This window comes from Dermacentor andersoni, chromosome 3, assembly GCF_023375885.2.
Source record: "Dermacentor andersoni chromosome 3, qqDerAnde1_hic_scaffold, whole genome shotgun sequence".
NCBI lineage: Eukaryota > Metazoa > Arthropoda > Arachnida > Ixodida > Ixodidae > Dermacentor > Dermacentor andersoni.
Window position 1 is genome coordinate 47,014,231 of NC_092816.1, and position 23,279 is coordinate 47,037,509.

Below are 23,279 nucleotides of genomic sequence, written 5' to 3' on the forward strand. Positions count from 1 at the left end.
TCTGTGGCTCATTTTATCACTGGATCGAGCAGCAGCTCGTCTGAGGATGCTGCCTTTTCGTCGGACTTAGACACTGAGAGCAACGACGGTGCAAACCAGCCCGGAACATCGGCAGCCGCAAACCGGCATGCCCAGCTGTAGTGCTTGCAGCTAAATTTTTGTAGCGGAATACCTATTCAATGAAAAATTTTTTTGGAGCTAGTGCCTATTAGACAGAAATACATTTTGCATGTGTCATTATATCTGTTACATATTTATCTTAATAGATCCAAGAGGTGTCTTTACAAACTTTGTTGAATGTTATCCCACAATCTTGATTCTGGCAATCTTACATCTTTTTTTATGACATATATATCCATAATGAAACTTTTATGCGTGAAAAGTGAATTTACTGTGCTTTTTGTTCATGTATTACATAAAATATTCTGTCCCGTAGTTCCTTCAGAAAAGAAAGATCTGCCGTAATCTACAAAGAACACCTATTTTCCCCACGGTAGGGAAAGAGGTAACGCACGCTACAGTCAGTGGCAACCTAAGAACAAAGTGGTAAGTACATCACTTTCAAACTTGGTACCAAACTTGTATAGGTCACACCTGCCAACACATGAATTTTAAAACTTGCGAGAACTGACCGGACATTACACTGAAGTGGGTGGGGGCGAAGAGGAACAGGCCGTATTTTTCTAAAGCTTGCCTTGAGGTCATGCCTTTTGTGGTATTCACACACCCTTTTATTAACGATTTACTTTTCGGCGCAGCACACGAGCAGCCGCAAACATGGAACAGCAAACACTAACAAGCAACACACTGTTTTTAGGACTCGGTGATTCTTTCTCAGCAACGTTGCTGTTGCCGATTCAGCTACTTCAGGAACTTCTCTGTACAAACTTGCTCGAAGCCAAGCCCACCTCTAGCGTCCTTTTATCATCAGAAGACTTTTAACAAAAATGGTTTAGAGACCGCTGAGCTAGCTAGCTTTCTCATCAACAGAACTTATTTTTCATTAATCTTGGTGCACCGTTTGTAAAATCATAAAATGAGCCGAAATATGAGAAACTAAACAAAAATTCTGGAGTTGTCAGTTATGGTATAGATGCATCAGCCCAGTTACATGTGTTTATTTCATTGGCATTATGACGAGGATAAACTTCTTTCTTTAAATCAGCATCTCTCAGGAGCCGTTTTCGAGCACAGGCATACAGAAGATGGGTGCAGCGTAGTTTCATGCACAGTGCTTGTACCGAATTCTTAGACAACCTGATGCCGAGTATGATGCAAATGCGCTTTTGATAAGGGTGCCCATCAATGTTCTGCGCAACACCACAAACTAGCATAACCAACTTCGCCCATTGAGTCAATATATCTATCACTTCGAAGGCCTTTAAGATGCACAGGTGACACCAACAAACTTGGTTATTGGACACTGCCTCTTCACCTCCACAGCTGTAAATCTGCTCTCTACATTCAATTTTGGTTTCCTGTAATCACATAGGAAACAGACAAGACATGGTGGCCTGCCAGCAACATTATGTTTCTGGAATGTGGGTTCTGCAACAAATGTAGCTTTCTGCTCTGAAACACTGAAGCAGTTGACACATTCTTTTGAAAGCCTACTTTCATCAACTTTGCAGTAAAAGGTTGTCTACTAGAAGTGAAAATAAAGGCCAAAGCTCTGCTCATTTTGAATTTTGCACCTAGACCACAGCACCAGTACCATCACGTCAGTGTGACACCATAAATTTCATTCAAAGCGGTTTTTTTTTTTTCCACATTTGAGTGGTGGCAACTCAGTAACAGTATTTTGAAACTTGCCAACTTCCATTTTCGCCTCATTTAAAATACCATACAGTCAATCTTCACTGATAAATATTTATTACGGCCGAGCAAACGCTGTCAAAATTCACGATGTCATGGGAAGCTTGTCATGCGAGCTGGGGCAAGATCTCACAAGCACCTCACTTTCCTAATGTTCACTTGCAAGCTCATGATTCGCAGGCACCGAGCTTTCACCAATGGTCGCCGGCCCAGCAAGGCAGGAGCGCAAATTGAACAAAGCCGACTCACCGACGTAGAAGGCAAAGCGAATGTTCGCAAAGCAAGATGCTTGTGCAATCTCGCCTTTGGCGTGGGATTTGCAAGGCAGCATAGCCACCTGTCTCTTTGCGGCTTATTTCTTTCTTCATTAGTCATGTTTCGCATGTCAAGATCACATTTTTATGCAGGCAACTTTGATCAGCTCTCAATCTAGTTCAAATTTACCTATGACACTCGTTTATACCTTCTCGCACACGTTAAGAGTTCCTAGACTATTTCAACATCTTAACCGATGTATTCGGTTTCTTTGTCTAGATGCTAATTTTCCTCCAAACAAACAAGCCCAGTTTCTATGGTATATTGGGTACTGTATCTATCTTAGGTCAAAAATACATTTTAGGAATCGGCACATCAAAATACACAAGGTATGCAAATCTGGCTAAGATTTATCTACAAATAAGAAATATAAACTATTTCACGATTACGACATCGCCTATAGCTATGGGATTCAAATATGACATGCGGGCATACCATACTAATTCATGCTTGCAAGTCCAGCATGTGCACCACAATCCATGCAAGTAACAGGCCATCCTGCCACGACACCAAGCTTCTAATGGGAACAAAATGCACTGAATTTCAAAGGGTCTAAGGTGTATGCACACCAACAGATCTGCTTTTGCACATGAGCCCTTGCAGGCACATATTGCAGAAGCAGGCCTTCTATATGGTCTGGACCATCACACCTTTTCTTCACTCCCCCACTACAAGCACATACTCACTTCATCAAAAGATGGCAGAAATTCTATTTTCCAACACAGGCAAAAGCCGCAAAAGGCTTACTGACAGTGCACTTTAATAGCTGGCACTCACCAGGAGATGCGGCAAGCTGACTGGCAATGGCAGAAAGCGTAGTAGCCGTTGCCATTGCAGCGTCCGCCGTTGACACTGTCGTCGTTGAAGTTGCCGCAGGCATTGCCATCAAGGATGAACTCGACAGCATGCCAGCAATAACAGTGGTGGTAACTACGGCAGCGGCGGCAGCCGCAGCGGCTGTCGTCGCCGCAGCAGCCGAGGAGGCTGTCGCTGCTAGTAACGCGCTCGGCGGCCGCGTATCTAACAACCGAGCAGGGTCCTCTTCGTCCTCACTGTCGAGCGCGTGCGCACGAAGCAACGCCAACAGCTGGGGTGTTGGCCGCCGCTTCCACGCGAAGTAGTCCATCATGTTGCCCCCATTCTGGAGGAAAAACAGCTCTGTCAGGTGTTCCACATAGCGTTCCTTGTTGCGCTGGAGCTCCCGCCACCGGTGCTCATACACCCGCTGCCGCATGGCGGCCACTTCCTCATTGGCTGGCGGCTGCTCCTCCAGCTTGATGCGCTTGGCCGCACGTGGCGACTCAACGCCCACCAGCTGGAGGAGGCCGCCAGGCCTAGTAGGTCCGGACACTGCCACCACACCACTCGTGGATGCCGTGGGGGACGACGCGGGGGGAGGGGGTGGAGGGGGCACAGGGAGCACGTTCGTAGTACTCTGTTTGGGGGGCACCACAAACTGAGGGGGCAACGCATTTGTCGTCGTAGTCGGTGACCGCTGGAGAGTTCGAGGGGGCGAGGGACTGGCCATGAGGCTACTGTACGAGAGCAGGCGCTGTTGTTCGTCCTGCGTCAGAGTGTCCATGACGATGGCCTGCTGTTGGGCAGGAGGCTGTGTGGTAGCCAGCAGTGCAGCTGGGCTGGTGGCAGCAAGCCGGCTGGATGAGCTCAGCAGCCCAGACACCGTTGTCACTGCCCTGCTGGTCCCAGGGGCAGGTGGAGAGGAGTAGCCCTGCTGGCTTGCAGCCGCTAGGATGCGCGCCAGGTTCTGGGAGGGACTGGCGGCAGCTACAGCTACACCAGGACTCGTCACTGCACAAGGGAAAAAAGACAGTCACACTAAAAACATGCGAACAAAAAAAAAAAACTGGAAATGTGAATGTGACAGCAAGAACCAGCTGTGTTCCATCACTAAAGTTTGGTTGAACAAACTCCGCTTGATGGCTCAGGAATAAAACTTTATGAAACCTAACCTTACTTACTACAAGTCCTTAAAACACTGGCAGAGAGACTAGTCGCTACCTTCTGTGGCCAAACGAGGCCTGGACAATATATGGATGAGGGTTCATCACAAGCAGGGTAAATCAACATTTGAAATTCAGATGAACGCTGATCTTAAAAGTTGCAAAGCAATATGCCAGCCTCCTTTAAGCAGGCATAGCTCAAAACATGTGCACAGTACTCATTTGATCAGGCATCTCAAGTCTATGCCACAACACACAGTGCACAATGCCTCAGATCAAACTCACTGATATGAAAAAAAAAAAAATAAGCAAGTAACAACATTTGGGGCCAGTCCTAAAGACCCGAACTGAGCTGGAGTTCTGCAGAAGCGAATTCTTGCTAACGCTCTTTTAGTGCCTGTGTATGCCCTGCATCTTTGTCCACGTCTTAAGTACACAAAGTCTTTTTCGCAAGCCGCTTGCTTTCCTCTTTTTCTTTGCGAACATCACCAGGTTTTTTTTCATTTCTGAACTGTACAAGGAGCTGATTCCAATGGCAAACACGAGGCCTACCAGAGACCTGCGCCGGAATGGTGATGTTCTGGATATGGCCTCCTATGGACACTGTAGCCGGGGCCAGGTAGTGCTGATAGGAGGACGAGGTGGGTGACCCAGTTAGGGACACATCCGAGCTGGTCACCACAGCGACCGTGGTGGCCACCTCGAGGGCCGAGGCCTCCGCAGATGAGACCATGCTGCGCACCTGCGTTGAGCCACAAGTGCCGTCACACACAACAAGCTCACCTTCAGCACACCCAGGAATGGTTTCACAAATGGTAATTTCCAGACTATAGTCCACATCATGTGTACAGCCCTGCAAACCCAAATTTGAGCTTAAAATATTAATTTCTTCCAGATAGCTTGAAAGACTAATTTTGGCTGAAATTACCCTTTTTTTTTTGTGTGTGTGTGTGTGTCTCCGACCAGTGTATGCATGGGTAAGCAAGAAAAGAAAAACAATTATTGTCAATTGAAGCAGTCGGAAACCACGGCTCTTTCTTTAGCATAGAGGCCAGGTCTAAAAGGCAAAGAACCACTCTTGTTAGGGCTGTCAGAACAAAACAACTCAAGCAGGTCATACTCAAGGAATGACTCAATGTTTCCATCATCTTTAGAAGTATCTCTGTTGTAGCATATTTAGCAGCTTTTGTGAAGACACTGACGACGGTCATTGCAAAGCTAATTTCTAAACATGATTTAGTACAGCAAAATGTTGCAGGCACAGTAAGAAATACATTGAATTTTTCACCTTTCTATTTTTTTCTGATGTGCTTAATTCTTTTGAAAATTAAATCATGTGTAGCCCCAAGCGACGAAACTTATTTCAACTTCTAAACACGCACAGTACGCAGACTATATTCTGGAAAATATGGTACATAGGGTCTATGGTCTACGTGACAGAAAGTATGACAACTAGATGGCATAAAGAACGAGTTGCTGTGGGGGCTTTCTGAAGTGCGCAACTGCGTTCGCTAACACAACCAGTAGAACAAAGAAAGCTGAGCTAGTCCAGTATGTGTTCACAATGAAAGAACGGCACGACGATACAAACACAATGAAAGGCCATGACAAGGCCATTTTATTCGCCCATGTACATACATCTGCACACAAAGGCTACACTATTATCGTTACAAAACAGACGAAACAAGCAAGAACAAAAAGCAGGTTATCAAGCAGAGTCACCTACTTTAGGGACAGATGACTGTCTCTACAGATCATACACTTCGGCAATATGAAAATCCTGCAATAATGTGACGATGTGAGAATTTTTCTTCTTTCTTTTTTGCCTCCAACTGTGCTTCGTTTCTTATGATTTCTAGTGGTAACAGCATAGTTTGGAAGCACATTTTGTGTTTGTAACAAGCCATTCCACTTTCCATTCTTTTTATTCATCACCGTTTCGCCACTATGCCGCATGCAAAATCAATCTGCATAACTTGCAAGAACTAGTATCACCTAACCATCATGGTTTATGCACCCACTGTGTGGTAATGCTCGACTCTGACGCATCCCGATGTTTTCCCCACATGGCTCTTGCATCTCCTGTTATCCTTTTTCTCCCCGTAACTAAGCGCCGACACCGGTCTGGGTGGTTGCAGCATGTTACGAGAGATGGCTCCGTGCATGCACCAATCCACGCTCCGCGGGACTGTCTCGAGAAAGGTTTTGGAGCGGGGCACCAGGATGGACTAACGCGATTGTTCGAATGCACCACCGTTCGCGTGACCATACATGCAAACGATTAGGCGCTGGTGTCAGCATAGGGGAAAACATATACCCGCGCTATCCAGTCGCGGCGAGTTGAGCTTCCTCGACTTGTCGCACACTCATATTTGGCTGGCAGGCCTTAGTGTATGAAAGACACAAAAAATGCCTTTGTGATTGTTTCCACTACTGCATTGTTGTTCCTTTGTCTCAAGACCACATGCAAGACCCCACGATTGGCAGAAAATAGCTGTAAGTGTAATGCTTACTGAGTAGCACACAAACAGTATATGTGCTTATGAAATGCTGGCAGCATGTATTGCCTATGTACATTGATGTGACCAGATTTTCGCACACACAGATAATGTCACCATGTTGAGTCAGACGTGTGGCTGCTTATATGTCAGACCATCCCCTGAAAAACCTAAACCTAAACCTTTACCAGGAATTGTAAAGCAAAACAGTGCAATCTGATGGTGGAAGCTGATTCTCAATGCACCAAGTTCAAATTTCAATGACTGAGTTGAGCTCACAGAACTGAGTCCCTCACCACCAATCGATAAGGCACTATCTGAAGGCAGAATGTATTTGCAGAAAATGGAAACATATTTCTTATCTGTTCCAGCTACACTTTTCTCAGTGAAAATAAAAGCACAAGGTTTACACTCAATGCATCTCTACCATGCTTTTATCAATCTAAGAAAATGAAAGAGTTGCGCTTTTATTTCACAAGGGCAGTGTCACGCTACAGAGAGTGGGCCAACAGATCAAGCATACTCCTGGTACTTATAATCCACAACTAAGCTCCATTTGTGGGCAATATAAGCTAGCCCGTCATGGTAACAAAATGAACAACGCAGGCCTTGTAAAACATCACAAGATTCCGAAGAGACTGAATTGACCGGACCGGATGCCAGCCAGCAGAGTGGCATTGAAGCAATCATGAAAGAAAGGGACAGTATGAAAGACATCACAGTAGTTCAAATGCCACAAATTCTGAAAAGGCACTAAAGGATGTGCAATTAAAAGGGCATAAGAGATAAATTTACTAAATTACTGCAAGCAATTCTAAGATATGCTGATCAGCTTCAGTAAGCTATGAAACCAGGCCACCTTGCGTTCGACTTGTGCAAGAGCATAAAGCACACAAACATCTGCCTCGTGCTCTTATACAAGCTGATCAACTTGCCTTAGGCCTCCCAAACTTGCCACATTCAATGCTACTTAGGACATACAATGAGATCAGAAATTAAAAGCTCATGTGAAATTATGCACATTAAACCAAAAACACAGCTGGAGAGGGCACTTTCGGTAGGAAAACAACGGTATGATAAGCTGCATGCTTCTGGGTGTTAGAAAGCACGCCATTATCATACAACTATATGCCACCCGCTATGATTGCAGTTGGATACGTCGTCTTTAGGCCTCCTGGTCAGTATCATGTAGCGAATCCTTTTCCTCACTTATAGTCCCTTACACACCACTCACAACTGGCCGATCCCCTTGATAATGTAGGCAGAGCACCGTTCAAACCGCTGACAATGTACAAAAGGCAAGAGTTGGAATATAATTGTTACATAGTCCCAGTCTGATTTCCACTTTCATTCTGGGTGGTTAGATGCAATGGCGATTAGATCAAATAACATTTCAGTTCTGGTTGCATCTGCGTAAATCCCCTGTTCTCCTTGCTCACCTGAGGGGCCCTGGAGTGAGCGAGGAGGTCCCCCGAAGCCTGGGTGGCCTGCAGGAGACTGGCGACGGCGGGGGTAGTCGACTGTAAAGACTCATGGTCATTGCCCGGCTGCTCTCCATTGGACTCCCCGCCAACTTCGATCATGGCCCCGACCCCCAGGGAGGCGCCACCGAGTTACGCTGCACACATAAGAAGCAAGCAGCAAACCAAGGTCAGAAAACTGAGCAAAGAAAAAGAAAGGCTTCCCCAATGGCACTACAACATCACCAAAAAGAATACTCGGTGAAGAGACACAATGAGAAAGAAACACATGACAGACGAAACTAACAGGTAGCCTGTTGTGCTACTCTGGAAGTGTTTAGCACCAGAGCATCCTTCGTGACAACCGCACACTAACTAGCTCAGCAAGGCATCTTTCCTTACATCATAGCGCAATGGGACTCTTCTATCATCTAAAGGACACATGCGCTAGTGAACAAAAATATATATTAAAGTTAGATACCTACATGTTAGATACCTACATTTAAAAGGCTATTAAGGTACTCTTTTTTTTTTTTTTACATCATCCCGCAGGAAACAACTTCTGCCACTAAAAATCCATTATGGATGTCATCTTGGTTTTTGATGCTACTACAGTTCCACTTTCCACTTCATTCATTTCGTGGTGCTCAGTACTGCCGAATTATCAAGCTTGTGTGCTTCTGGTTTTCAAGTGTTCTCTTTTTTCCTTTGTCCCCATCATCCTTCGCTATCTATTACACCTGCAGTAGCATGCCAACCCTGTTGCTAGGCCAACCTCTCCAGTTATCAGGTGTTCCCTTTAATGTGCACATTTTGTGATTCCCTGGTTTCCTCGTGACACGTTCTTGGAATAGAAAAGTTTCGTAGACAGAAGGTGGACCACAGGTTTCAAATTGCATGGCAGTCAGTGCTCAAGTCCTGAGGCTAACAGTTTGGGGGTATGCAGCAGCAGCATTGGGCAGCCGTTTAGCACAGATTGAAAATGTTAACTACAGCACATACGTAGCCTGCACAGGCACAGGTAACAATGCTAACCACTACTTAGCATTCACAAAACGATCAGCCTGCACTCTGACTAGCGAGAGAGACAAAGGCAGTGCGATAATTCCGCAATACAAGAAGAATAAATAGCGCTGCACAATTATGAATAATATCACTACATGAATGCAATTCTGCTGCTTGTGCAATCGTGCAGAAAGCCAAAAGTACTGCTTTAACCCTTCCAGGCACTGTGCTCACAATTGTGTACGCAGAGATTGTGCAACAACATCGATGGATGAAATTATATGTAGCATACATCTTCAAACACTTCTGATGGGAACTGCCCTGCAGGTTTGAGTAATATGTGCAAATTGTTTTAGTAAAACGAGTAGGAAGGTACACAGTTGGGTATTTGTGCTCGGTGTGAGCATGTCGCATACAGCAGGTTCACTTCTTAAATTGTTCTTCACAATATACTGCACCAAGTATAACTTTCCAATGGCTGGATAGGTACATTTCAGGCCTGCAAGATGTGAAATAGTTGATGTTCTCATACCTGATGTTCCTGTATCGAGCTTTTTGCATTGAGTCCCCATTATGTAAACTTGATAAAACTCACTAAAGAATTGAAAATTCTTAATCTATCCTAGAGCTGTATGCTTTTTAATATTCTAAATATGTGAGGAATGCGATGAAAGTAAGTTTTAAATAAAAGAGAGGGCTAAAAATATGCCATTGCTTCTGTGCCTTCCTACAAGCCTCTGTCAAAATATTTTTTCTCTAACAAAACCAAAGCATCAGAAAAAGTATGGCAGTGAATTTCTCTAGCAACCCTCAGTTGTAAACTAATACCTTCCCACCTTGTGCCCACATGCAGGCAATTGCATAAGGCCATTACCAAATTTGTGCACTCGGCAATGCTGGTTAAACGCAGACAGGGAAACTAAAAACTGTGTAATGTACTCTTTGACAGCTATCCATTGTGACAGTCAACTAAATTGATGTCATGGCAGCACAGGGTAAGCAATGAAAGCAAAGGATTGAGCATGCCCATGTCAACTTTTAACACTCACTCGCCTTCAAACTGATACAGCTCTTTGTTGAAGCAGCAAAATCACAGAGAGCCTCAACACACTGTACACAACTACACGTCTCGGAGAACTGTAAGCACCGACAAGCATGTGTGTTGTTCACAGCTCATAGGCAGCCTTCCAAACTCAAGTGTCTCAGTGGACAATTCCCTTGGAACAAGACTTATTGGCAGTCAACAGGAGAAAGCAGTGTGTCATGCTCAAAATTACAATACAGACAGGAGCCATCACTAACAGTCCTGAGGTCTGTACTGAACACTGCTGCAAAGTTTGGAATGGGGGGCTTGAGCACAGTGGAAACTTTTCTGGCAGAAGGACAGAGAGAAAGGAGTTTCACTCTAGTGGGACTCCTCGCACATCCCTTCCGATTAGATAAGCAAACAAGGCATGCGGTTCCCCTCTTGTCATGCAATCTTCGAACTATCAGCTGTCAGTAACTCATGTCTGACTGATATGTCTTGCAGTGAACTACATGGACCAGCATTGGCTGCAAGCCACCTAAACACAGGGCCAGTATAACATAACAGTCCCTTTCACTCGCTTCCACACCTTTCTTATCCACAGGTGTCGACCGGCCAATCATGCTCATGATGTAGGCAGAACCCTGCCCTGGGCCACTGACAAAATGCAGAAGGGAAACGGACTGTAAAAGAATGGCTACATTATCCCAGCCCTGATGCCTCAAGATGCCAGCTCAATAAATTCAACGATGGTTACTTTTGCTACAATATCAAAGCAACTTAAGTACTTGTACATTCCACCATCCATTAATTTTTGCACTGTTTAATATGCAGACTTCAGATTCCTTTAGTAATGCGAAAGCATTATATGTCGCAGAGGCAAAAAATCCAGCGGGATCAAGCGATGGTACCAAAAATGGCTGATGGCACAAGTAAAAAAATGCTCAGACTGACATCACATTTCTCAGGAAGGTTCTTGTAAAGAAAAGTAAACGAGTGCCTTTGAAAATAAAATCTGGCAAACTTCAGTCTGGGTGGGAATTGAACCCGCTGTTCTGGGGTGTGAAGCGGGCGCACTTCCCAGGCACCACGGCAGTTCCACGGTTCTGGTTGACTAAAGGTGTGCCTACTGTGTTTCAATGCGCACGTCGTGTCGCAGCCAGTGTGGCCTAGGGCATGCATCATTGGACAAGTAACAGGGCAGCCAATGGGGAGAAGGTGACGTCGTCAGCGTCCTGTATGACCTCAGCAGTAATACAGAAGATAGTAAATGGTAGAACAGCATTATCTAGTAATAATTATAGGTAATTCATGTGAATTGAATTAAGTTGAATTGCAGTGAAAAAAAAAGAAAAAGTTAGAGCAAGGTTACTTAAGGTGGAGTAAAATGAATTAAGGTGAAGTGAATGAAGGTGAATTAAAGTGGATTAGGATTAAGGTGGATTAAAGGGCAACCTCAGCGGCTTTTTGACGTCCACTCAACATAATCAAATTTTAGTATATGTTCTCTTTTGCACTGATTATCTGTGTCAAACGAGATGGCTGCAAGTCATTTAATTTTTCTTAAAATTAATTTTAAAGATTGGTTGCGTGTTCCTGACTCAGGCCCACGAATGTATGATTTTTTACTGGCCACCCTGCGTTTGCCATGTCAGACACTACACCACACTTCACCCAGAAACAATGAAGCTGGCTCCTTTTTTTACGAGATGGCCAACAATCATCATTTCGACATACGTGATAACCAGTGCTTCCCTTTCTTGCCGCAGCACAATGCCTTAAGCTCGGGCATGCTAGCCACTTCGCGCGGCGGCAGCTGGTGAAAACCAAACGGCGATCCTTCAGCGCTCATACTGTCACTGAAATCGCCAATGTCTAGTTCGAAAGAGCTTTAAAAGCTCCCCGTGTGGTCAGGAGACATCATCAACTTCATTTTTTTGTCATTAGCACCACATGCCCTGTGTGTTAAGCATGCATTCTGCATGTTTACATTATGGTAGTGTAGGATCTGACATCATCGACTAGTCATGATGTCACACGAAGCACCTACCTGTTCTGGTACATCATTTATTGCTTATTTAAAATTCTTAACGCGTTTGTAAGCAAACTGAAGCACTCTGCCGGTGACAGGACTGTCAATGCCATTCAAAGGTCTGAATGCGAAAGCATTCAAATTCACCTGTGACTTAATTAATCTTACATGATTTGAATGCTTTCACATTCAAATCGCAAGAATAATTGACAGAATTTTTTCCTATACCTCCCTTATGTTACTGGTAGTGAATACAGTTCAGTGCCTCAACAAAATGACCCGTTTACAAAAGAATGCTTATCTCCCAATTATGTGCATTGCTTGACCTTTACATTGAAGTGACCTGTATAATGAACGATGCTGGGGGCCCCAAGCACTTCGTTTTAAGGGTGTTCGACTGTATGCATGTTCGACTCTATGATGATGTGTGCATGATGTACCTGATGCCCAGTGCATAAACAGATGATCGTTCGAAATAAATGCCAGTTGGAAGTTCAGCGCTTGTCCTGCCGTACGTGCCCCTTTCGTCTTCATCTTTAGTGCGTTTTTATGAACACTCTTACACAACCACATCTTGGATAAGTGAATAACCACTAGTTGTAGAAGGATGTTCATATCAATTCAATAGCTGAGAAAACCTAAACTATATCTTGCTACAGGTGGTGCTGATGTTCACGCAGTTTTTGTGACTTCCTTGCTATTATTGGTTTCTTAGTCAAACAGAAGCATTAATTTTTTTTTTTTTTTAGTATGCTTTGTATTAATGTTTACGTATTCTTAAGTGCAAATACGAAAAAATGTTCACAAGGCCAACATTTACACAATGTGAGTGCTATGACCTTTCAGCCAGCACCTGCTTGCCTCCCAGTCATTAGTTAATGCCAACCAATACCCTGGGTTGCTTCTGAAAATTGCCATTTTAACTTTCTTACTGAACTTCAAGCTTGCCAGCAGCACATAAATTTTTAGTGAACCCAACACTGTTTTTTTTATTCTTGATAATCTCAGTAAGACCATGACATTACTGCTACAATTATTTTCATTAGATAAGCACAACTTGCCCATATTTCGCAGATGAACAAAGATGGGAAAGTTGTTTGTCTTCAATTTTTCTCTAGTTGCTAGTTAGTTCTTAGAACCATTACACAGGATCATAACATTATCCAGACCCCGGGCTCATATAAATGAAACAGTCCGTTTCACTCTATTCCTATCATCCACCGCTCACAAGTGGCCAATCCTGGCAATAACACAGGTGAAGCAGTGCTCAGACTACCGAGGGGGTACAAAAATAAATTGCACTGAAATAAAGTCATTACCTAACCCCAGCAATTTTTCTAGACCTAAGCCACTTTTGAAAAAACAAGGTTGTAAGAGAAGAAGGGCAACACAAATGCCTCTAAAGTAAAAGGTCACACGCCAACAGAAAAGCTGGAATGCAGTTTTTCACACTGACAAGTGTCACAGAGATGAGTGCTGTAACAATTTAGACCCGAAACAAGATTTTAACAGATCCTAAGGATTACTTTTACATGCACCAATAAGTGCACAGGCACAAAGGCACTGAAGCTTTCCACAGCTCCCAGTAGCACCAGGACATGACGGGTGAGCAGAAGCGATATTGGAGAAACACAATTCGCATTTGCAATGACACCTCATAATGTTTATTGTGAGACAAAGGCCGCTGGGTACCAACTTGGCAGCTGCTCACTACCAAGCTTAAGCTCTGGATTGGGCAAAGATCAGCGTTTAAAACTCAACCCAGCATCTTTTGGCCCTTCGAAATCATGCCTCTTCTTTCCTCTCCCTTTCTCATTCTAGCAGCTGGTGTCAGCAGTGCTAGTAGGATAAATAAGATATTCACAGCATCCTCTGGCTGGTGAGAGTGCTTATAGACTGACCATCACGTTACCGATGAATGGGAAGTACTATGCGGTAATAGGCCAGAAATCTATTGAGGTCGGAGAACCTCCTTGTCCTCGCAAGGTTACAATCTAAGTCAGCCATTCCAGGGTTCATGCGCTTCTGCTTAGCTATTGTTTATGATAGTGGACCACTGCTCTGCTCTTATGTCAACATAGGACACAGACTATATCTGGACATTAATTTTTAAATGTCTATTACACACTACAAAAACACCATATGCCCACTATATATTAAAAGATGGTTCGCTAAAGTGCGCTCTAATATACTGAGGTTGGTTTTACTGTCCGAGAGCCCCTCGAATCTTTAGGTTCTAATTTGTTAAGTGCGCTGTTCATCGGAAGCTGAAGAATATACGAATGAAACTGTAGTAGCACCATGAAACGTGACTTGAAACTTTGAATGTGACTGATTAGGATACAATTTGGACCCTCAATCAAATGAACTTCTTCCCGGCACTGAAGCAATCATTTTGTTCCAACATGATAAAATCTGACCCATCTGATGATATTAAAGAGTGATGCATGTACACAGTAAAGGAGTAATTTGATAATACCGCATTGTTTTTGAACATGCAACTCTGTGATTACAGTTGGCATGCAAATAGTGATTGTTGAGAACAAATCAAATAGAAATCCAACAGTGCTAGAAGTGAATCGAATTATTGAACAGGTTTCTTCATCAGTAAGGACTCTTCACAGTACACCATAACCACGCATTATTAAATAAAGTTTATAACACAGTCTTCTGAGCCAGCTAACATCTACGTATACATTCAATACGAAAGCATAAATGGGTGCCATTTGTAGTAATGATGGAGCAAGAAAAGTGCTTATACTCTAGTAGGAACGTTCACTACTGAGTGCTGCCACTATTGTATATTATAGTGTTGCAACAAAGTTCATTCATACTTAATCCGAACAGAACTCTCAGGTGCAGAATCCATAAATAGTACCAAACAATACCCACTGCCACATGCCATACTGAGCAGAAGTTGACAGGGAATGATCAAAAGCTGACTCCCTCAGTGACGAAGCGTCCTCTACTATGCGATTTCTGAAGTTATATGTCCACTATGGCCACCCGGATGACGAGTATCACATATTTACTTCAGTTTTATGTTTGAGTGTGCGAAGTTGGTGCAACATATTGAAAACCTACTCAAAAAATATTCAAATTTGTAAATAGTAGCTATTTCATTTGAGGATCAACTTATATAAAACAGTATTTGATTATCTTTTGAATATTCCTGCGTCTCTAGTAATTACTCCGTAAAAAAATATTCCAAGCATTTCGTGAACCCGTTGTGTGCCATGTCTCACGGTTAAATTTTCGCCAGTCTAAGCAGAAGCAATGAAAACCAACAGTTCAATACCTGTACTGTTCTAACTCATTCATAAAACCTTTCATACGCTACCTATGCAGCAGCCATAACAAATGTATTAATTGTGAAATGCATGCATCTGGAGGCAGGATTCAAAACACAAGTAGCTTGCAACGACTTGATTTTGGCAAGCTGGTTCATCTTGTAAGTATACTGAAGCGGCGTGATGGGACAAAGACAGGAACGTACACAAAACTTTGACTGTCTGCTAACTAAATTATATTTGACTATAAATGACTGGTGTTTATCCATTGAAATTTTGTTGATAGTCAGTGCTAGTCCTGTTCTGCATGTTTTCGTATTCATCACATCATGCTGCTTTAATATATCGACAAGTAGCTTGTTTATAACTATATCTTGACTATGCTCACATTTATGCCAGAGATTAGTTCTCACAGAGCATTCTTATAATTAAGAAACAAACAATGCTAAACGAGCAGCTGCATCAAAAAGATTTGAAAGTAAAGCTGAAGTCACAGCTGCACATTAAAAAAAAAAAAAGCTGCAAAAGCATGGGCACACGTCATCCACGTGTATAAATGCCAGAACGCCCAGAGTGATCTACACATGTGTGGTGTTTCCTGCCGTCCTGCCGCCTCTGCTTTCTACTGACAACACACTTCTGACATCTGTCCATAACATAATGGCACGCAGGCACAAGTCTTGGAAGGTTAGTATTTCTTTGTCAACATGACTGCCTAGCTTTTCTTTTTTAAGTACATAACTGATTCCTCAAGAGTTGGCTTTGTTTACTGAACAACCATACATGTACCACCAAAATGTGAGGAAATGCAACCAGGAAAAAGAATCGAGCGTAACTGTCACAACAGAAGTAACGGTTCCCTAGTGTAATGGAAAATCACTGTGTAGCCATTTTCTAAGCATGATGCAGATGCTAAGTTCTCCGGAGCCTGAATGTTGAGCGCAACACAAAAACAAGTTTGGTTGCTTGAACAGATTTGTGTTTTACTTTACACCGATTCTCCTGCGTTCAGTAAGTGATGCTTAAGATTTGCACAAGAGCAGCTTTATTATGTTAAGTAATGCTCAGTATGGGAGATATTATACATTAATTTTGGACTTTAGCAATGGGCACATACAACCTCAGTATCTTTAATGCAGCGTGCTATGGGAGATGCCAAGGACCTAACCCGTACTTCTGTGGCTGCGATTTCTGTAACAGTCATGAAAGAAAACAATTCCGAAAATGATCAGCTCCAAAGTTAGCATTTTGTGATGCACTTAGGCGTCACTGAAGTGGCACTAGAATTCATTGACAATGCACAGTAAATTAATTTGCTGCAAGATTTATATAGAGCCATCATGTGGCACACAACACAATAAAGCAGGGAGAACTTGTTTTCACCGCTGCAGGCTACCTATGAACACTGCAAATGCGAACAGGCCCATTGCAAGGCATGCAAAACTTTCACCACCCACTCATAAATTCATAACCTTCACAAACATAACCATTAAGCTGAGTTCTCGTATTCACAAGCGAGGCCACAGTACGTCCTATATGTATTCACAGGAATTCCTAAGCTATACAAAAATTAGTTGCACAGTTCTAATAAAATACGGAGCACCGTATCTTACACATTTATCACGAGTATACAGGGAGAAAAATGTATATAGTAAATGTGTAGTCTAGAGAGGGCCATTACATAAGGTTTTGACTGACAAATCATTCATTTAGAAGACCTATTTATCAAGACATAAAAAGCAATAACAGAAAAGCATGTCATTTCTTCCATGCCTCCAACAAAATGCCCTTTTTATCTGACTACCCGGCAGCTGTCCATGTTGCCAATGTGGTCAACTTAATTATTTTGTTTATGTTGTTTTCCCCTGTATTATAATACATAATTAGTATTTTTTTTTTTGTTGGTCATAGCTAAATTCATAACACATCATGAAGAGTCTTATTAAATGTACTGGGCTGGAGCAATACAGTGGTACCCAATAAAAAGTATAAGGGAAGATATCAGTGGTTTTCCCATAATGCTAAGTCATTTTGTTTCAACAGATTGTGCAGTACTATTCAAGGGATAGACAAAGAATATTAAGATTACGGCTCACTCTTTAATCAAGTAATAACCCTGTCTGTTGGCTTCATGTGGTTGCTTCAAGGGATAAAATTTTCACAAACAAAAACATGTTCCAGTGAACAAAGAAGAGAAGTCACCCACCAGGGGAATCAAATACTAAAATACCAATACAGAAATCACGAATCCTGTCATCACAAACAATCATAGTTGCGAGTTAAAATTTACCTATCAGCTAGTCAAGGGCACCTACAACAATGATGCATCACACACAGTATTCTGTTGCTAATGCCACAAGACAGGGCTATCCTCTTATTGTAAAACCACAAGCTCCAAGAAAGACCTGCAATAAATATTCCCTTTTATTCCGAGACCCATTTCTGCATAGTATAGCCTTCACAGCAACGGTGCAGCCCACAAGTCAATGACATCTTTTGAAGCATATTTACACTGATTTATATGGCATATTTTGCTTGCACCACAAAGCATTCCTGTTTGCACACATTGCCTGTAGCATTTGCGAGTGTTTGTGTGCACCAGCATTCAATAATACTGGCTGCCAGGCTAATTGTTAATGTATTATTCGCGTCAGTGTTACAGCACATTTGCATGCAGAAGAAAAAAACCCACAAGGGATAGGATATAGTGCAGCATTTTGCCCTGTCACTTCATAGTTTCTTCCTGCAAGCATATGATGCAACACTGCTGTGAAGAATGCACAAACACTGCTATGTAGCGCATCAGTGTTCACTGCTGTGTTATTTCTCATTCCATTATGCGTAAATTTTTGCGCTTGACCTACCACCCTGCTATGATCCGTCGTTATGGCTGCAGTATTCATAAACCAATAAGTTATGTTTCTTGTAATGAAAACAAAACTGAAGTAACTTAATAATACCCCCCCTCCTCCAACAAAGGTACAGGGGTGTAGACAGTATGAGAACTCCATCCAGCTGCTTCACAATGCACCACGAAGGAACACAAGCATACAAAAAGCAGCCTATCAGTGCATAGCAAGCAGAGGAGGAAGTGAATGCAGACAACACCATGAGGGATTTTCCAAACAGGACAAAATACCCAACACTTGGCGTTTCTCCACAAAAATGTACAAAAGCAAGACATAACCAGCTACTGCTAGCGTGGAAGGCTGCAATTATAGAAGCTTCTGATAGGATACAAGCAGCAATTTCAGTCATGCTGACATATCCTCACAGACCACAAATCATTTCGCAGTTAAATACTTGTGCAATGATGATGGGTATGCAAGCTAAACAGGCATGATGTGCTTAATATACGACCAAGACCAAAATAAGTTGACGTTTAGGTAACGGATTTGGGGGCAACCATTTCAATTCAGAAGATCTTTTGGCTTGAAACCTAACAAAGATGGCATTAATCATCTTAAGGTACATGGAGAACTGCAGGTATTGCTAAGGCCTAGGCACTATATAAATGTCTGATGCTTTCTTTAAGTGTACAAGAGAAAACCTTACCTTGTACTACTGCAACGCCTATCTTTCTTACAAGCAAGGGTTCGCCAAATTATGGTTACTGTCTTTCTAAGCTAAAACAATGCGAAAATAAATCCCAAGAATGCAAGTAGATTCATAGCCATACACTTGTGGAAACATGGTTTTTATTAAACACAAATTTTTACATCCATCAAGTAAATATTGGTATATCTAGCTTACAGCAAGCGTGCTCGAGCCTCTTCTGTGAAAGCTGTTTCTTTTTTATTATTATTATTTTCATTCACTAAGTCTTATACAATTTCATAGTCTACAGGCGTGCTGAATGAAGGTGAACACACATTTAATGCAGGCTTCTAATTTCCTCAAAGCAGATAATCCTGCCGTCAGATCACATTCAGTGAATGAAGATGAGGCACAGTTAATGTAACGGGCAACACTGAAGCTGTATAACAACATTTTTTTCACTTCTTTTGTAACAGAGAAGTAGCTTTTGCTAGTAGCAGTGTGCTGAAGCATAACTAGAAGTAACCAGATATACATTTTTACAAGCTCTATGACGTAAATGTACTAACCTTCAGTTAAATTGCAATTACCAATATCAGTTTGAAATGGTAACTGGTCGGATAACACATCAGGTAACTTACCAAATTAACATAGGTTATTTCAATGAACATACAAGCATGTTATAATGGTTTTGCTTAAATGTTCATTCCTAATGAATGATTCCTACTTAGACCAGCAGCCCATTCTACAAAGCTTACAAGCACATAATTATATGGCTCTAATGTGACTTCCTGTTGAGTTCTGATGGACAAGGCACAGTTGATGCAGTAGGTGTACTTCCAGTTGCTACGTTATGAAACCAGACTGTTAAACCACCAGCAAATCCCTAATAAAATTTCAAAAATAGTGGAGCCACAATACAAGAACAGGAATTAACCACGTGCTATTCAATTTTGCAATTAAAAAGCTGTCTGACCTTTCAATACAGAAGACACATTATATGTGAATTTCAGTCATTAGATACTAATATATAGCAGCCATTTGGTACTAAAATACAGAAGTCCCAAATATTACGCACCCTGATTCAAGTGTTACTAATGTAACAATTTGCATCATAGGATCACATTATCCCACAGTACCATTCACTACTGTTTGGTGAGCCCAAACTTCACATTCTCATAGAATAAGCATATCATGCCAGCACTGAGAGCAGTTGCTCAAGAAAATGATGCTGCCCCACAATAAACAAAAGTGGATAACAATACCTAATGATTTCTGAGTGTTGCTTCACACATGTATCCAATTCACTGTATACCATGATAAAGTACTGAAATTACGCAATGAACTCCTGCATTCTTATTATTGTAGATTCCAATAGAGTAATCTAATGTGGCAGACCAAACAAATTAAAAATTGATGAATGTACTCAAGCAAAATAGTAACCTTCAGAGATCGAAAAGTGTTGTTCAGAACTGTCTTGCAAAGAACAGACATCTCCAATGAAGAAATCGGATTTCCTCATCGACGTCTGATATCCTCTCTCTCGTGTACCCACGACATCCAATTGCAGAATTAGAAATGCACAACAGTCTGGCTGTTTCCCTTAAATCACGATTCTGGCAGTTTCTTATGGATAAACTTAATATAGACAACCTTTCAGATGAATGGACAAAGTCAGTGCAGCAAACAAACTACTTTCAGAGCTTGGAAAATGTACTTGTGACTAAAAGCTAGACTTGTATCGAGAGACAACAAAGTAGGAAAGAGCGTTTTTCACCTAAACAAGTAAGAACCAACTAAATAGCGGGTCCTGCTTTCTGTTCTTCTGACAACCTTTCTTGTTCTGTCGTTTCTTCATATCGTTTCAGATTCTTTAATACCATAACAAATTTGAAATAACTAGTTCAGCAACAAGCATTTAAAGTGCACGTAAAAAGTGATCCACCTCACAACACACAATAAATCTGTTTTTATCATACACTGAACACACACTGGGCTTCACCAAGCCCTATTCCAGCATTAGGAATGCCAGGACAAGCTTAAGTATTGTTTTCCTCCTAGAAATCGCAACCTGAACACTCAGTAAAGCATCGCTTCGAGAAAAAAATAAAAAAAATGCATGTTACATGCTTTCCGATCTAATTGGCCATGCCCGACAACGCAACGGTGGAAGTTTGCCAGATTTCCTAGGGGGAAAGAAGGCGGAATTCCCGAGACAGCGCAAGACGAACTAGACGTGAAACCGCAGAGACTGAGATTTTGTTTTTTGCTCTTCTCATGCCCAAGCTTCCTCCACCGCACTTGGGAGACTCGAAGCAGCACCCAACAGGACACTGCTTCCAGCACTCGACTGCGTAATCTCTCCACGGGTTCCGCGCAACGAATGAATGAGGCAAGCGGCGCCGGCAAGTGCTCGGCGTACTTCCGGCTACCCCGTGCGCCCGCAACCGCTGATGATCAAGCCCCGCTCTCGGCTACGAACGAAGCCGCGCTTGTCCTGTCGAAGTGTCGCTCACTCAAAATCAAAACAAAAAAACGCGACACTGGGAACGAACCTGGCTCATGCGCAAGTGAACAGAAATACCCAGCGCCGAAGGTCGGTCGGTCTGCCGGCCGAAGTCCAGGGGGAACCTGGCCACGTCGCGACCACGCCTAGGAGCGTGAACGCGTGCGATTACACGAGCAGCAGCAGCAGCCGCCGATTCCCGCCTCGCTCGGAAACCGCGTACGCCCAACTGCGGCTTGTCGCTTGGTAGCTGCAGCCCGGCATGCACACTCTCCCAAGTCGGTCGGGCCCGCGTCTATCGGCGAGCATGACGTAAACAAGCACGGGGTACACCGGGGAAAGCGCGCAAGGCAATCGGCGAAGACACGGCAGCGCCCGGCGATTGCCGCTCGACTGCGTCACGCGTTCCGTCTCCCCAAGTTCGCAGTTCCTTCTTCACTTCCACAACACGACATTGCAATTATTTCACAGGCACTATCAGCCGCATGTAAAACATGAAGGAAACAGATTACACACGCGCGCGATCGCGAGCCTGGCTCGCAAGGATCCCAGTTGCGAAGGCGAGCCCGAGAAAAAAAAACTGCGCGGCGACGAACGTCCTTTCACGTCGTCCGCTATCGCCCAGGTCGCGACAGCGGCGCACAAGGCTGGGCTTCGTTCTGTGCCCGAGAAGCAAGCAAACAAGAAAACTATTCACAGAAAGTCCCTTGTGCGAAGCGATCGCCGATAACCACGCTGAATTCGTCACCACGCGCTCTCCAGGAACGAGCAGAAGACCGCCCCGGCGCAGACGCCGCGAGCGCTTGGCTTCTTTTTCGAAGTTATGGTGATCGTGCTCCGGACATTGCCGGCTAGGCAAGGCAGTGTTGCACATGTGGTCTAAACGTTGTTACACTGCATCTACACGCGATCAACGACTTTTAGTGCACCGGAGAGTTGTGTGCAGTTGAAAAACTTTCTCGAGTACGCGTTCATTCATAGACAACCACGACCAAGCGAGTCGATCGGGCACGCTCGTGAGCGGTCCCGATGTTGCTAGCGAGAATAACTCGGCTCATCTGTAATGAATTTGGTGGACGACAACGGTCACAACGGAGTGAATTGGCCGAAAAGCGGCATTTAATCGCAAGTTGCCGGCACTCCGCAAACTCGGGAAAAAGGCACTTCTACTCGAGAAATAAACAAATGCACACGATCCGAGCGTTAAAAAAATCAGCACTTTTATTTACGGCACCGTCTGGATTTTACAGCGTGCGAACGGTAGCTGCCTGTCACATGGCACGCCGCAACGCAATTCGAACAGGCAGCAGAACGAACAAAGACTGGGCGTCCGCCATATTGGACTCCGCCGAGGAAAAAGTCGGTTGTCTTACCTGATTGAGATCAGGTTTTACGACAAGAGCGTTCCCATCGGAAGCTGTAACTGTTCAATCCCACGAGATGAACATCCCATGAGACCTATGACACATCTTGGGATATTCCGCACGGATTCGCCGTCATTATTTTTGTCACAAATCTTCGCACTACACAAAACTTATAAACATCCTCCTACCCCTCTGTGGTAAGCTCAAAATGGCCGCCCTGCGCCGCCGCACCGAGCATGCGCAGGGGGGGAGAAGCGCGTGACGTTCGAAAAGAAACCAACGCTTTCCGGTTTCCCGGGACAACAGCTCAGCGTTGCCGGACGCCGCGCGGGAAATTCGTCGTTCCAAAGGACGAAAAGTCTTCTTGATACCCGAATGAATTCCACAAGACGTATAATCATTCTGGTGTTCCGTTTTCTTTACTGTATTTCTCATTCGAAGTATGTGTCTTCAATTTGCAGTAATACTT

At 43.4% G+C, this 23,279-nt stretch overlaps 1 protein-coding gene across 5 annotated transcripts in view; it reads right to left on the reverse strand.

The window, feature by feature from the left end:
• The window catches only part of dom (domino helicase), a 135,621-nt gene extending 112,597 nt beyond the window's left edge, over nucleotides 1–23,024 (reverse strand). For all 5 annotated transcript variants that reach the window (XM_055063994.2, XM_055063992.2, XM_055063985.2 and 2 more), the window contains exons 1-4: nucleotides 22,820–23,024; nucleotides 8,029–8,207; nucleotides 4,644–4,833; nucleotides 2,908–3,939 (exon numbers count right to left, since the gene is read on the reverse strand). In XM_055063994.2, the coding sequence (XP_054919969.1) occupies nucleotides 2,908–3,939; nucleotides 4,644–4,833; nucleotides 8,029–8,172 (1,366 nt within the window). In that variant the 5' untranslated portion in view covers nucleotides 8,173–8,207; nucleotides 22,820–23,024. The remainder of the gene's footprint in view (nucleotides 1–2,907; nucleotides 3,940–4,643; nucleotides 4,834–8,028; nucleotides 8,208–22,819) is intronic.
• Nucleotides 23,025–23,279: the final 255 nt, after the last annotated feature.